Source organism: Nicotiana tabacum, chromosome 8 (genome assembly GCF_000715075.1).
Source record: "Nicotiana tabacum cultivar K326 chromosome 8, ASM71507v2, whole genome shotgun sequence".
NCBI classification, from domain to species: domain Eukaryota; kingdom Viridiplantae; phylum Streptophyta; class Magnoliopsida; order Solanales; family Solanaceae; genus Nicotiana; species Nicotiana tabacum.
Window position 1 is genome coordinate 175,218,252 of NC_134087.1, and position 16,975 is coordinate 175,235,226.

Here is a 16,975-nt window from a genome sequence, read left to right on the forward strand (position 1 = left end):
ATATAAGAAATTATTTAAATTTAAAATCTCAAAAGATATGCATATTTCACTATTTAAATATTGAAGAAAACTAATACATTATTAATAAATTCATAACTAAATGTACAAAGATTTAAACTCTAAGGCAGATATTTTAAAGCTACCTAGAAAAATAAATTCTTTCAAGATTGATGGAAGAACTTTGTAATTGTAGCTTCTTTCGTAGATTTCATTCTCTCACTAGCGATATAACATTTGAATTGGCGAAGATGCGTGTCCAAATTTTGAGCAAAAAGGTATCCAATAGTTTTCCCTTGGAGACAATCTAAGAGCTTAACAGTTAAATTTTCTATCTAAATATCTTTTGAAATTTGTCCAATAGAAAAGATATCATGTGTAAATCTTCAAATCTTATATCTTATGCAAGATAGAAACTTTATTTGATGGAAAAGATTGTGTGCATATTTTTAGAATTATTATTAGTAATCTTAAAGATTTTATACGGTAATTTTACAAAGAGCGTTCTGCTATAAATATGGTTATTGTTGTTATAGGTAAAAAAACTGTCGTAGAGAGGTAAAATATAACTTAAAAAATCGATTCATGTGGAAAACATGACTTTTATAGTGAATGGTTGTTATATAAGAATGTTGTTGCAGAGACATTTGACTATACCTTAAAAAGAGGTCCCAAAAGTGGCATCTATGCACTTCCCTCAAAATAAAGAAATACTAGAATTTACATTTTTGGTTATGCTCCCATGTCTATTTTTTCAGTTGATTGATCATTGTGAAAGATAGCAATATACTGTTTTTATTTGTCACCCAAACTAAAGTTTAAAGTGAACAAACATTGTCGCATGCTTCATCTCCTCGAAACTTTTTACCAAAACTATTTAATCGGCTGATTCAATATTTGAAGTTTATGAGTTCTTACAATAATCTTAAATTAATATACAATAATAATTGAATTCACGTTTAAATATTTATTGATATTTAATAGATTTCTTAATAGAAATATGCAAAAGTTGGGAATCCAGTAACAATGCTCTAGATACCCTTCCCTACCAAAGCTTTAGGGACAAACTATAGAGAAGTAAAACATCCAAATTCAGTGAGGAAGGAGGCAATCAAGAGAAGAATAACAGTAATAGCAAAAGATGCTTTTCCCATGTTTATTACTCCTAGTTAGACAATTACAACAAGTAAAGTTATTGTCACATAGTAATTCATTGTTCTTGCAATTGCTAGACGTAGTCCATGATAGTTCCATCTTTACATATACAACACGAAAAGCTACAACAACATCATGGTGCACATTTCTACTTACTGGGCAGAGGTCATAATTTCGTAGAACATTGCTTTCATTTTAGCACTGTATCAGCACTTGGATTGTCACCCTATTCTTTAGATCCAATACATACGTATGGTTTATTTTACATTTTACATGCCGTGGCGCCTTATGTACATGCTAGGTCACTTTGGCATCTCTAATTTCACCTTTCTACTGGTTTTCCATTCTGAAAGTCGCTGTTGTCTGCTTTCATGGATAGTCCTGAGAAGTGAGACGTCAAGCCGATCCAGCATTGGTAATAATCGTGATCCATAAATGGAGATTCAAGCGCCCACGGACAGACTCGGGGTATTAGACAAGACTCGAACATAAAAGCCATCGTATCGGCTATTTTATGTGGACCAGCTTCATTTCCAAGTGCAATGGTTGCCTGTCGATGTTTTATGGAAGCAGGGTCATTTGGTGAACACAATAGTACCACATATAATCATGATTTGGATATAACAATAAGAGATGGTTATGATACACATATCACAAATGCTTGATTAACTAGTATGGTAAAATAGCTGAGACAATGTACTGCACGTAATTGAACTCTACGAATTGCGCTTTTCCAGAGAGATCCTTTTAGAAAGATTCTCTGTTGAAATTTTAAAACTAGAAAAACAATTCACAACAATTATCCCTCAATCCAAGCAAGTTGGGATAGGCTATATGAATCCTCAGACCAAGTCACATTTGATTTTGTGGACGAAGCAGAAAAAATCAAATATTGTGGACGAAGGCCAAAAAACCAATTAAAGTGGACCGGAGGGAGTACTTATAAGTTAGCTATATTTTCTAATGGCATATAAATCTCTGACAATATTTAAAGACTCCTATAGAACATAGGATCCAAAGTAAACGCAGCAACATGAGTAAAATATATTGCCAACTAAATGGTATCGCCTAGATAGAGAAGGGAGAAATAGAGAAGGAATTACCTCATATGTTTTGGTATCAGGACCATGAGGAGTCATGCAACTATGAAGGCTTGCTCCGCCAGGGTGAAAACCATCAGCTTTTGCCTGAAACAAGCTAACTTCATTTAAACGCATGAAATAACCCGAGAGTTGGGAATGACTTCATGCAAGAGCAAGATAACAACCTCATATCCACCAGTGATTAGACCCATAAATTCGCTCATACAATTGCGGTGATAATATGGAGGACGGAAGGTATGTTCAGCAACCAACCACCGGGGAGGAAAGATGACAAAGTCAAGTAATGCCACACCAGGTTTATCCGTTGGTGCTGTCAAAACTGCATTGATTTAAGAAACTAGGGCAAATGTGACTAGAGCGATGATAAATTTAAGAACAAGATTCACGCAGATAACTGACAATTAATAGCTGACAGAACATTTTAAATGATAAGAACCCAGAGTAACTGAATAATCCTTACCAACCTGTATTTATTGAAGGGTCACTGTGGTCGATCAATACGGTATTGTAAGGGCAGAACTTGCTTAAATCATACTGCAAATTGAGGAAATATATTGTGTCAGGACCGAGAAGACTAAGGAGACATCCGATGACTCAATATCAAGTCTCCATGTAGCAAAGTAAATGAATAAAATATGAGCATTTGACCCATATTATGAGAGATTGAAACATAGAGAAATACCCGCCTTATAAGGAACATAGTTACCATGCCAAGCGACCACATTAAAAGGAGAAAAGTCTTGCTTCGCAGTGAAGAGTTCACCACCATACTTTTGCACAATAGCGTAACCTGGACGGGAGCCATCTTCATACCACGCAACAGGAACTAGAAAATCCCTCGGAGCAGCCAGACCATTTGCACCTAATTACATATTCAAACGCATATCATCAGTAAACAATATCACCTCGCTCAATAGCAAGTAGTTTTTCACTTTCTAAAGCACCTATTGGCCCCAGATCAGGAAGTTGAAGATGAGTTCCAAAAATTTCAGCAACGTAACCACGTGAAGGTCCATCTGGAAGGTCAACAGAAAATCGAAATCCTTGAGGCAAAATCACTATTTCACCAGGAGAAACCTGCAATCTTCCGCATTCAGTTGTAATCCACAGCCCTACATGACCAATAGAGTAGTTAGAGTTTCAAGGCACGTGTTAACAAATTTGGGGCTGAATAAGAGCAGATGGATGACACCTGACTGATTGTCACTTACTTCCTTGTTGAGGAACTATCAGAAAATCACCATCGGCATTGCAGAAGGCACAGTTCTCCATTGATTTGTTGGCAGTGTACCTGCATTTTCGATAATGCTGAGTAATTATCAAAGACGTCCACTATCACTTGATCTACTGAACTTCGGATCTAATTGCACCCGTACCTAGAATAGCAAGATGCTATATTATCAGAAAATATATCCAGACCCCAAAACCAAGAAGCCAGACATTCTTCATGTCAACCTACGAGTGAAACCTGATTCCTAATTTGGTGTCTACAAACATCATCTCTAATAGGGGTTATGCTGAGTTGATATTCCACACAGATCATTATCTATCCACAAGAAAAGATAGCAGAGTTGTGGTCCGTCATGTTAAGGAGATCCAATTTACTCTCGGGTTAGAATGCATATAGCAACAGAATTAGTAGCCAATTCCTAGGAGTAGCTGCTCTTATCCAGAGCATAACGCATCTCAATCCTAATGATATATTCACTAGAAAAAAACATAAATAAGCAAGTAACAACTATATCTGAAACTCCATCCAAGTTACATAGTGCTCATAATACTAGATCCCGTGTTGCTCGGACTCTCCAAAAATGTTGCCTGGTGTGTGCCGAACCCTCCAAAGGTAGTGCATTTTTTGAGGATCCGACACGGGTACGACAATATTTTTGGAGAGTCCGTGCAACATGGACTAGATCAAGTTTGAAATACCAATTACATGTGAATTGCATAACCATGCCGGAGATATGAGCTGCCAGCCCCGCATATCGTGTACAAACCATCAATGAAATCTGTTGGTGTTTCTGGTATCTCCACCGGCTTCCACCTTAGTTGAGTTGGTGTGGCAGAACTGTTTGACTGGTCGAACTCACTCACAAGCTTTTCATGTCTTGGTAGTCTTGGTCTAAATGGTTCATGTGTAACTGATGGCTTAATACGATATAGCCAACTGCACAAAGAGAAAATTCCCATAGTCACATAACCAGTTATCAATCAACTACGTGTCTGTTAGGACCGAAAAAAATCAGGTGTCATACAAAAGCTAGCAAAGCAAACCTTGAGCGACGATAAATCAGACAATAAAAGAGAAATCTACCAAAAAGAAACACAAACATTTAACGTGGTTCGGTCAACTGACCTACGTCCATGGCGGAGATAAGCAATCCACTATAATAAAAGAGAGTACAAAGATATCGAGAGAACAATCTCACGAAGAGGCAAACACAAGTGACACACTAACACTTGTCCCGTAAAGTTCTCCTCCTAAACACGACTCTCAAGTCCCCTATGGCTACTTGTGGATGCTGCTGAATGAAAAGGAAGTATCCTTAATTTTTTCCTACTAGAAAAGGGACTAGCCAAATATGGGAGATTTATAATTTTCTTCTACAAGAAAGAAAACCCAATTATGGTAATGTAACGACCCGACCGGTCATTTTGAACTTTTGCACTTTGATCGCCAGTTCCCGGGCATGACTTGCCCTGTGTAACGTATTATGACTGATGTAGATCGTTGGTTTTGGTTTTCAGGAAAAATCAAAATGAATTTGAAAGAACAACCTCAGTTGAAAGCTTTGAATTTGAAAGGTTTGACTAAGAGTTGACTTATTTGTATATGAGCTCGGATCAGAAATTTTATGATTTGGATAGCTTCGTTGGGTGATTTATGACTTAGGAGCGCGATCGCAATGCATTTTGAAAGTCCGTGGAAGAATTTGGCTTGAATTGGCAAAGTTAATATTTTGGCGAATTCCGGTTGATAGGTGAGATTTTGATCCGAGGGTCGGAATGGAATTCTGAGAGCTGCTGTAGCTTCGTTATGTCATTTGTGATGTGTGTGCAAAATTTCAGGTCATTTGGACGTCGTTTGGTCAACTTTTTGATCGAATTCGGATTTCGGAAGTTTTGAAATTCTTAGGCTTGAATCCGAGGGTGATTTGATGTTTTGATGTTTTGATGTTGTTTTGAGCGTTCCGAAGGTTGGAACAAGTTTGAATTATGTTATGGGGTGTGTTGGCATGTTTGGTCGGGGTCCCATGAGGCTCGGATATGTTTTGGAAGAGTTTTTGAAAGATTTTGCCGTTTTGAGCATAAGCATGTAATGATCCAAAGGTCCATTTTTAGTTCTAAAGATCGAAATTTGATTTCGAGACTTCCGGAATTTTGATAATGAATTATAGGACTGATCCAGAAAGTTTGGTCTAATTTCATCAAGTCGCGATTGGGTTTTTGACACGAAACATGAGTTAATTGTTTAACGAGCGAAATGGGTATTGAACTGAGCAAATGAGCTCCGAATTGAGTTTCGACTGAAGGGCTATGTTCGTATTATTATTTGTGACTCATAGGAACAAGAATCATCGAATTCCGAGTTCGTATGATGGAGTTAGAGCTTTTTTAGTGAAAAGAAAAGCTGATGCAATTTTCTGGGCAGTTTCTGCATTTTTCGCACGTGTGAACAGTGACCGCACCTGCGTGAACAGTACCCATGTACAGTACACATGAACAGTACGTGAACAGTAAAAACGTATGAACAGTACCCCGAAATTCTGGACAGTTTTAGGTCCAGCAGTCCGATTTTTGGTGATTTTTTTTACTGCCAAGCTCGGGTTTTGGGCAATTTTGAGCGAGAAATAAAAAAGCCCGTTAGGCCCGCTAAGCCCACGAGCCCGGCCCGTTTAGCCCAGGACCATATGGGCTTAGGCCCGTCACGGGCTGGTTCCACCCGTTGAGCCCACGAAGCCCGGGACCGTGAGGCCCGGGACCGCCAGAGCCCAGGCCCGCTAAGCCCAGGCCCATTAAGCTCGACCAGTTTGGCCCATTTAGGCCCGGGTCCGGCACAGAATACAGCATTAGGTAAGTGTTCTTGAATCCCTTGTGATTTTATTTCATGAATAAATCTTCATTTTTGGCGTTAGATTATTGATATTTGAAGAGAAATGGAGGAATTTTCTAAAATTCCATAAAGATGAATTTTTAAGATTTGAAAGCTAATCCGATGTCGGATTTTGGTAAAATTTGTTTGGTTGGACTCGTGGTTGGATGGGTGTTCATATTCCGTGACTTTTGTCATATTCCGAGATGTGGGCCCCACGGGCGAATTTTGAGTACAATTTCGGATTTTTAATGGAAAATGTAGAATTTCATATGGAATTTATTCCTATAATTTTTATTAACTGAATCGAATTATTGTGGCTAGTTTCGAGGATTCGGAGGTCGATTTAAGAGACAAAGACATCGCGAGCTAAAGGATTAGCCGGTTCGAGGTGAGTAATGATTGTAAATGATGTCCTGAGGGTTTGAAACCCCGGATTTGCACATCGTAGTGCTATATTGAGGTGAGACACGCGCTGGATGATGAGCGCGGGGTCTTTTACTGCCGGGGATTGTGACTTGGTCCATCCCGATTGATGATTTTACACATATTTGATTGAAACTTATTTGTTATCATTATGATTTGGGCTGATTGTCATACTTGGGCTTCGTGCCAATTATTTGAATCCTTCGGGAATTTTTATCACTATTTCCTCACTGTTTTGACTTATATTTAAACTCAGTCCTGTTTATAATTATTGTTTTACAAACTCAGCCGCTTTTATGTAGATTTGAAAACTCAAATGATATTTCTAAATGGTATTTTGGGCTGAGAACTACTATTTTACAAATGCCCAAGGGGCTTATGATGATTTCCGGACTGAGTGAGGCCGAGGGCCATATGTGAGGATATGCCGAGTGATATGAGGCCGAGGGCCTAAGATACTTTATATGCCACGTGGTGGCTTGAGTGATGTGAGGCCGAGTGATATGAGGCCGAGGGCCTGAGATACTTTATATGCCACGTGGTGGCTTGAGTGATGTGAGGATATGCTGAGTGATAATGCCACGAGGTGGCTTGATTTAGCGCTTGGGCCGTAAGGGGCCCCTCCGGAGTCTGCACACCCACAGTGAGCGCGGGTACCCATTGTTCTGAGTGATTGATACTATGCCCGATGGGCAGATATGAGTGATTGTGAGGTAGCCCGAGGGGCTGATACTATTCTGAGAGTGAGCCCGAGGGGCTGTTACTGATCTGATATTGAGCCCGGGTGGCTGTTACTGTTCTGATATTGAGCCCGAGGGGCTGGCACTGTTCTGATATTGAGCCCGAGGGGCTGGTTCTGTTGATATTATGCCCGAGGGGCAGTTTGTTGTACATGTTTTGCCCGAATGGCCGTTTACATTTCTATCATTTTTGTTACTCACTTCTAAACTACTTGCTTTACTTGTTGGAAAAAAAAAGGGATTTTCACTTGATTTCTCACTGCTTTACTAGTTAAAGTGATTTTACTACTTCAGTATGAAATACCTTGTGTTTTTGCGTGATTTCTTGCCTTCAGTCTTTATTTATTATTATTACTCAGTCAGAGTACTCACATTACTCCCTGCACCTTGTGTGCAGATTCAGGTATGTTTTGGCTGATCGGAGGCAGAGTCATCAGGGTTTAGCAAGGTAGCTGCCGGCGTTCGCAGCACTGCTTTTCTCTCTCCTCATTTCATTAGTTTCTATTTGTACACTCCAGGCTTTCAGTTGTATTTATACCCTAGTAGATGCTCGTGAATTATGACACCCCGGTTAGGTTGTGTCGGGTTGTGCTTCCGTTAATTATATCATTAAATCATATTTAAACTGTTTATTAATGTTTAACTATTTTTGAAAAGGCGATATGGGTTTGTTGGCTGGCCTTGTCTTCACGAGAGGCGCCATCGCGACCGGAGCGGGGTTTGGGTCGTGACAAGTTGGTATCAGAGCCTAGGTTACGTAGGTCTCACGAGTCATGAGCAGGTTTAGTAGAGTCTCGCGGATCGGTACGGAGACGTCTGTATTTATCCTCGAGAGGCTGCAGAACCTTTAGGAAAACTTCACATTCTTGAATTCTTATCGTGCGTCCTTTGATTCAGCTTGAAATGTAACTCTTTGAATTCCTTCCACGCGTTTGTATGCGCGCATGAGCGCTCAGTATCAGATGTGCCTTGATGGTTTGTGATTTCCCGATCGAGGGGCGATGTGTGATCTCTGTAAGTTGATGTTGGCCTAGTCTGAAGGACTTGAGGCCGGATATTTGCCTATGGCTTGAGCACCGAGGTGCTGATTGTGTGAGCAAGTGTTTTGAACTTATATGTTCGGTATTGTCCCTATTAGTGGAAGTGACGGTTGAGTAACTATGTGATGAGTATGTTAGTACTGCGAGATGTATCCATATGATTTGGAAACGACAAGAAGGGTCTGCTGGAGGGTAGAAGAACTATTAGGTACTTGAATTCCATCTTGATTCGAGGTATAGCCCCGAGTTATAGGCGTGTGAAGAATCTTTTCATGTTTCCCAGTTGTGAGTGAAGTAAAAAGAAAATCATGTTGCGGTATGAGTTTAGACTCAGGAAGACTAAGTGACTGCGTACAGTTTATGATGGTGGAACGTATACATAAATGTTAGTTAAGGCGAAGCAGGTGGGTTATCTCCTGCAAAGTGTTCTGGAGTTGCGTGATCTCTATGTTGTCTGTTAGAAGATCCCATTTAAAAGTGAAATATATATGTGAATTTAATTTGGGTCGCTTAAGAGAGTGGGTTTAATTGTTATGAGAGTAAATACGAGATTTGTAGAAGATATGAAGTACCAGATGGTCTGTGTTCCACGAGCTTATGAAGGATTGAGTCAATCTCACTATGGTATTATGGCAGCAATAAAGCGTATGTGTTATGAGTTATGGTGCGTGTTTGACCTATGGCTTTGAGCCAAGTGGGGGAGTCCGCTATTGAATAGTTGATTGCACGGTTATGTGCTCTAATGGTCCCAGTTCGAGGCGCATTTGTGAATCAGTTATGGCTCGAGTAAAGGAAATTTCAATAAAGGCTATGTTATGCTTTATGGGTGTACGAGAATCGGGGAATGGCTTGAGTTGTGGTTGGTAAGGAATGCTCGGTGCATAGGGCAAGAAGTTGCTTGGTTATATTGGAATGAGGTCACATTCTGCAGTGTCGGAGTGCTAATGAAACACAGGTTGTTCGGTTCGTTTAATCAATCTAACTACGGTTTGAGTAGTGTGGATGACTCTAGAGAATGGTCCTATTGTGTTCAAAACTCTACATGCAATAATTGGAGGCTTCTAAGTTGTACTTATGGATAGAAACTGAGTTTTCAGTGGAAGATGGCAAGACTTGTGGTATTTTCTATATTAATTATGGGATTCTATATATCAGTATCGGGAAGGTGAAGGTAATGGCTTTGGGGAACACTTAAAGAGTATTCAGCAGTTTAGGAGCCTTAGACGGTGTAGCTTTATGCTTGGGTTTCGTGTGATAAGCCTAGGTTGAGGAAATTGTGGTGCTACAGCAAGAAGGAATATCAAGTTGAAGATGAATCAGAAGGAATTTAGATAAATGGGGTATCTTGATAGTAGACCAAATCGGTATGGTAAGGATATGATTAATTCCTTGTGTGTGTTCGAGGTAATGAGTTCCTACAGCTATTTTGCAACAATTCTCTTGGGTTTTGATGGCTTGCTTAGCTTGGTCTAGTTAGAAGGATTCAGTCCTGGCAGTTGAATTTGTGCAAATGGAATTGGGAGAGTTCTTATTGATTTCTACCGTGGTTGGAGAGGTGCAATTTCTCCGAGTGTGAGAAGCATAGGATATGTAATGATTTTTCTTCTAGATGGGATCAATGGAAGTTCTTGGCTAGATGAGTTACAGTTTAGTTCTGAAAGGAAGTTCATAAAACTCTTAGGCGGCGGGTAGCCTCAGATGATTAAGGAAATGGTACTGCTAATTGGAAATGATTTGACGAGAGTCTATGTTTAAGTAAAAGGGCAATGTTATTAAGTTGATAGCACTTCGGTAGTATTGTGGCACCTTCTTTTTAGATCGACTGGTGATATTCGGGTTTGCTTGGTGGCACAAGGAAATTTTAGAGTATCTATAGTGGAATGATTGGGTATTAGAGGTGTGGCATATATTCGGACGATGAAATTGGGATAGGATATGGTGATTCATGTGCCGTATGGACGTGAAGACGGAAGTTCTCATATTCAGGCTATGTTGTGATTGTAGATCGTGTGTATCAGCACTGTTTAGTGACTACCGAGATTTGGAGGCCCGAGTGGATCTTTCTTTGCTTGGTATGTTAGATTTTGGATGTGATGTTGGGGATGTAGACTGATCGTCTCAGTGTTGGGTTATTCTGGACTATTGCGTTATGGGATAGGTTGGAAATGCCAAAGGTTGAGTGGCGATGTGCGTCAGGTTATGTTCTAGTGGAGTGGTTTATATTTCATAGACCCAGCGGACAGCTGGGAAAGATTGCTTTTCTTAATTGGGCCTTCGTGATAGATGTCAGTGCAAAGGTTTCTACCATTGATTCAGTTCCGGTGTTAAGGGACTTTCCGGAAGCGTTTCTTGTGGCCGGGCATGTCGTCGGGCGAGGTTGTGGATTTCGGTATTTATGTGATGCCGGGCACCGTATCGTATGGCTCCGGCAGGAGTTATGGTAGTTGAAGGAGCAGCTTTAGGCTTCTTTGGTAAGGAGTTCGTTGGCAGGCCAATGTGGATTTGTGTTCTAGCTCGAGTCGGCTTGGTTGCCCCGAATTGTATTGTTGAGGGATAGGTTGATTCGACCGTTATTGAGCTTATTAGTGATTTGGGGAGATCTATGAGTTGCCTTTCTGTGTTGCGAGACATTATGATTTATTGGTTATGGGCACATATGGTGCGGTTCTAATGGGGTTCATAGTGGAAGTCGAGCGGGAAGAGTAATCGGGTGTTGCTCGGTGAATGGTGTATCGGTTACGTCTTATCGGGTTTGCGTGGTATATGTTACTTGTTTCACCGTTGGTGTAATGATTTGCTTTGGTTCCAGACGTCAAATTGTGCGTGGTTGTCAATTTCGAGCATAGTGACTTGAGGTGTCCCATGTGGAGCAGTGTTTGGATAGGATCGCGCATTGTAGCGATGCTATGTGGAGATATGACCTTGCGGGTTAGATTCGTGTGTCCTATTCTATGATGTGAGACGGGTTCTCAGCCCTGCGTTGTGGTGGTACTGGTGAGCTTGAGGTACAACTCTTTCATTTGAGTCATTTTCATGATTTGAGTATGTTCGGACCGTTGCTTATTGGTGCGCGTATTATGCTAGATGTGGCTTAGGCCTCTATTGGTGTGACATGTCACCAGGGTAGTGTGTTGGGTCAGAGGAGATCGTTGGGATCATTAATGAAAATAAACGGATTCGATTTCAGCATGTTTGATGGGTAAACATCGAGGTTCGGTTCAAAAAAAATTGCTATGATAATTGCCAGAGGAGAAATGGCTTCATGAATGGTTGATCTGAGAAATGGTTATGGTTTATTGCGTGTTTCATTTATCGTTGGCAGTATATGGAAGTGTTGGAATGAGACTTTAGCTAATAAGAGGTTTTCTATCGTTATTTGGTTGTTATGGGCAACTGTTGTGAATAAAAGTTATTGCTGCGAGCGTTAGAGTTATATGGTATATCATGGGATTGCTCCCGAGGTTGCAGGCATGGGTTACTACAGCTAGTTCGGGTCTATTCAAAGTATAGGTGTGAGGTTTTGATCGTATTGATGGTTTCAGAAGTGAAAATGTGGTTCTATGGTTTATGGGCTAGATTGGATTGTGTAATTTTAGTTAAACGGTGTTATCGGACCTATATGAGATAGGGTGACGTGGGATCACCCCCGGCTATATGCATGGTAAGGTTATTCAGCGATTGGTGGGCTTTTAGAACAGCTCTAGGTACGTTCGAGGACGAACGTGTGTTTAAGTGGGGGAGGATGTAACGACCCGACCGGTAGTTTTGAACTTTTGCACTTTGATCGCCAGTTCCCGGGCATGACTTGCCCCGTGTAACGTATTATGACTGATGTAGATCGTTGGTTTTGGTTTTCAGGAAAAATTAGAATGACTTTGAAGGAACAGTCTCAGTTGAAAGCTTTGAGTTTGAAAGGTTTGACTAAGAGTTGACTTATTTGTATATGAGCTCGGATCGGAAATTTTATGATTTGGATAGCTTCGTTGGGTGATTTATGACTTAGGAGCGCGATCGGAGTGCATTTTGGAAGTCCGTGAAAGGATTTGGCTTGAATTGGCAAAGTTAATATTTTGGCGAATTCCGGTTGATAGATGAGATTTTGATCCGAGGGTCGGAATGGAATTCCGAGAGGTGTTGTAGCTTCGTTATGTCATTTGTGATGTGTGTGCAAAATTTCAAGTCATTTGGACGTCGTTTGGTCGACTTTTTGATCGAATTCGGATTTCGGAAGTTTTGGAATTCTTAGGCTTGAATCCGAGGGTGATTTGATATTTTGATGTTTTGATGTTGTTTTGAGCGTTCCGAAGGTTGGAACAAGTTTGAATTATGTTATGGGGTGTGCTGGCATGTTTGGTCGGGGTCCCATGAGGCTCGAATATGTTTTGGAAGAGTTTTTGGAAAATTTTGCCATTTTGAGCATAAGCATGTAATGATCCAAAGGTCAATTTTTAATTCTAGAGATCGAAATTTGATTTCGAGACTTCTGGAATTTTGATAATGAATTATAGGACTGATCCAGAAAGTTTGGTCTAATTTCATCAAGTCGTGATTGGGTTTTTTACACGAAACATGAGTTAATTGTTTAACGAGCGAAATGGGTATTGAACTGAGCAAATGAGCTCTGAATTGAGTTTCGACTAAAGGGCTATGTTCGTATTATTATTTGTGACTCATAGGAACAAGAATCATCGAATTCCGAGTTCGTATGATGGAGTTAGAGCCTTTTTAGTGAAAAGAAAAGCTGCTGCAATTTTCTGGGCAGTTTCTGCATTTTTCGCACGTGTGAACAGTGACCGCTCCTGCGTGAACAGTACCCATGTACAATACACGTGAACAGTACGTGAACAGTAAAAACGTATGAACAGTACCCCGAAATTCTGGACAGTTTTAAGTCCAACAGTCCGATTTTTGGTCATTTTTTTTTACTGCCAAGCTCGGGTTTTGGGCAATTTTGAGCAAGAAATCACGGGAATTCTTGGGGTAAGTGTTCTTGAATCCCTTGTGATTTTATTTCATGAATAAACCTTCATTTTTGGCGTTAGATTATTGATATTTGAAGAGAAATGGAGGAATTTTCTAAAATTCCATAAAAATGAATTTTTAAGATTTGAAAGCCAATCCGATATCGAATTTTGGTAAAATTTATTTGGTTGGACTCGTGGTTGGATGGGTGTTCATATTCCGTGACTTTTGTCATATTCCGAGATGTGGGCCCCATGGGCGAATTTTGAGTACAATTTCGGATTTTTAATGGAAAATGTAGAATTTCATATGGAATTAATTTCTATAATTTTTATTAATTGAATTGAATTATTGTGGCTAGTTTCGAGAATTCGGAGGTCGATTTGAGAGACAAAGGCATCGCGAGCTAAAGGATTAGCTGGTTCGAGGTAAGTAATGATTGTAAATGATGTCCTAAGGGTTTGAACCCCGGATTTGCACATCGTAGTGCTATAGTGAGGTGAGACAAGCGCTGGATGATGAGCGCGGGGTCTTTTACTGCCGGGGATTGTGACTTGGTCCATCCCGATTGATGATTTTACGCATATTTGATTGAAACTTATTTGTTATCATCATGATTTAGGCTGATTGTCATACTTGGGCTTCGTGCCAATTATTTGAATCCTTCGGGAATTTTTATCACTATTTCCTCACTGTTTTGACTTATATTTAAACTCAGTCCTGTTTATAATTATTGTTTTACAAACTCAACCGCTTTTATGCAGATTTGAAAACTCAAATGATATTTCTAAATGGTATTTTGGGCTGAGAACTACTGTTTTACAAATGCCTGAGGGGCTTATGATGATTTCCGGACTGAGTGAGGCCGAGGGCCATATGTTAGGATATGCCGAGTGATATAAGGCCGAGGGCCTGAGATACTTTATATGCCACGCGGTGGCTTGAGTGATGTGAGGCCGAGTGATATGAGGCCGAGGGCCTGAGATACTTTATATGCCACGTTGTGGCTTGAGTGATGTGAGGATATGCTGAGTGATGATGCCACGAGGTGGCTTGATATAGCGTTTAGGCCATAAGGGGCCCCTCCGGAGTCTGCACACCCACAGTGAGCGCGGGTACCCATTGTTCTGAGTGATTGATACTATACCCGAGGGGCTGATATGAGTGATTGTGTGGTAGCCCGAGGGGCTGATACTATTCTGAGAGTGAGCCCGAGGGGCTGTTACTGATCTGATATTGAGCCCTGGGGGCTGTTACTGTTCTGATATTGAGCCTGAGGGGCTGGCACTGTTCTGATATTGAGCCCGAGGGGCTGGTTCTGTTGATATTATGCCCGAGGGGCAGTTTGTTGTACATGTTTTGCCCGAATGGCCGTTTACATTTCTATCATTTTTGTTACTCACTTCTAAACTACTTGCTTTACTTTTGGGAAAAAAAGGGATTTTCACTTGATTTCTCACTGCTTTACTATTTAAAGTGATTTTACTACTTCAGTATGAAATACCTTGTGTTTTTGCGTGATTTCTTGCCTTCAGTCTTTATTTATTATTATTACTCACTGAGTCAGAGTACTCACATTACTCCCTGCACCTTGTGTGCAGATTCAGGTATGTTTTGGCTGATCGGAAGCAGAGTCATCAGGGTTTAGCAAGGTAGTTGCCGGCGTTCGCAGCACTGCTTTTCTCTCTCCTCATTTCATTAGTTTCTATTTGTACACTCCAGGCTTTCAGTTGTATTTATACCCTAGTAGATGCTCGTGAATTGTGACACCCCGGTTAGGTTGTGTCGGGTTGTGCTTCCGTTAATTATATCATTAAATCATATTTAAACTGTTTATTAATGTTTAACTATTTTTGAAAAGGCGATATGGGTTTGTTGGTTAGTCTTGTCTTCACAGAGGCGCCATCACGACCAGAGCGGGGTTTGGGTCGTGACAGGTAAATATGTTGTCCTTTCTTTCATAAGATAGGAAAACCAATTATGGTAAGAAAATCTGGACAAACACCTAACAGTGTCAATCCTAAATGAGTAGGAATGACTATACGAATCCTCAACTTCCATTAGAAAGAAAAAAGTTCATTTTATTAGCTTTTCATTTTTGGGGATTCACTTCATTAGCTTCTATATGAGTTTAAGTTGTATGCACTGCTGGTTTAAAAATATTCATACAATACTTATGAGCGGTGGTGGATCTATGTACAAATTTTAGGTGCTTTAGCACCCATTGACCTCCGCATAAACTGTGTATAGTTATATAAAAAATATAAGAAAACTGATATAAGATGCTAGCAAGCACCCAGGAAACAAAAGGACTAATGGGTGTTGTGGTGTTGAGGTTGAAGTAAAGGCGTGTCTGAAACTAGAGGCGTGGGTTCGATTCCTACTTGATTTGCGACTAGAAGTCATATTTTGATAACCATAGTTTTCTTATTAATTTTTTTCTCTGTTGCGTTCGAATCGTTGTACACTTACACTAGGTCGTTGGTAGCAACTTTATTTTAAAGGAAGCAAGCACCCCACGACCTTAAAATCTTGGATCCCCACTGCTTATGAGGTAAATGCAGATAAATCACTATAATACGCATTAATTGATAACTTCAAAAAAATGGTAACCAATCTGCTATAATAGGTTAAACTACACTAATTGTCTAAAAAATCAGTGCATATATCGGAAAATGTCTTAATAAATCTGCAAAGTTTGATCCTCTTTCCAACAACTAATCAACCATTGAAAAGGGGGGCAGTAATGTTGATGAAAAAGTCACTCCCTTCCTGCTTTACTGAATCTTTTCGAGCGGTTCTTATTAATTCTACTCAGTTTTAAGTAAATACTAACAAGAACTATGCTAAAATAAATCAATAATGTTTTGGAGAGAGAGACAGAAGTGAAACCTGCGTTGGTTAAGTTTGCGAGGGGAAGTAAAAGAGGTGCCAGAGATCTGCTCAGCGTAAAGGCCAAAGGGGCAAATAAGAGGACTGTTTTGACCTTGAGGTAGAGCTCCAGCTATAGCTTCAGATGAGAAGTGATTTCCGAATCCTGATTTGTATTCCAAATCAGAGGGAAATTTGTTAGAAGACTGGGAAGTAATACTGCTATCTTTGCACTCCATTTTGTGGATAGATACTGATTCCTGCAACTTCCTATATATATTTATTTTTAGTTTTGTAGACTAATGAAGACAAGTCACAGTTGTAGAGTTGTAGTGGCAACGTTGTCTGAAAGTAGAAGAAGAGTACTAGGAAGGAAAGCGGTGCTGTCGTGGCACGATTATCTCTAAGAGGCGTGCGGGTTTGAGGAAACTGGGTTTGATATTATTATATTATATATTATATAGAAGAGGCAAGTGAGGTCGACCAAGGGCATAAATGTAATTTCGCTCCGCCATAAAGTGTTGTGTTCCCTTCCACACACTAATTGGTCTAGAACCATCTCCTCTATTCCATTTCACATCTTCGACT

At 40.1% G+C, this 16,975-nt stretch overlaps 1 protein-coding gene across 1 annotated transcript; it reads right to left on the minus strand.

The window, feature by feature from the left end:
- Positions 1-1,122: 1,122 nt before the first annotated feature.
- Positions 1,123-16,626, minus strand: LOC107764203 (homogentisate 1,2-dioxygenase). The gene is made up of 9 exons (XM_075219896.1): positions 16,409-16,626; positions 4,192-4,422; positions 3,467-3,546; positions 3,200-3,367; positions 2,942-3,117; positions 2,720-2,789; positions 2,420-2,574; positions 2,256-2,339; positions 1,123-1,702 (listed from the first exon to the last, which is right to left on the minus strand). Exons 1-9 carry the CDS (start codon positions 16,624-16,626, stop codon positions 1,475-1,477), a joined length of 1,410 nt encoding a protein of 469 aa, XP_075075997.1. The 3' UTR covers positions 1,123-1,474.
- Between the last annotated feature and the right edge of the window lie 349 nt (positions 16,627-16,975).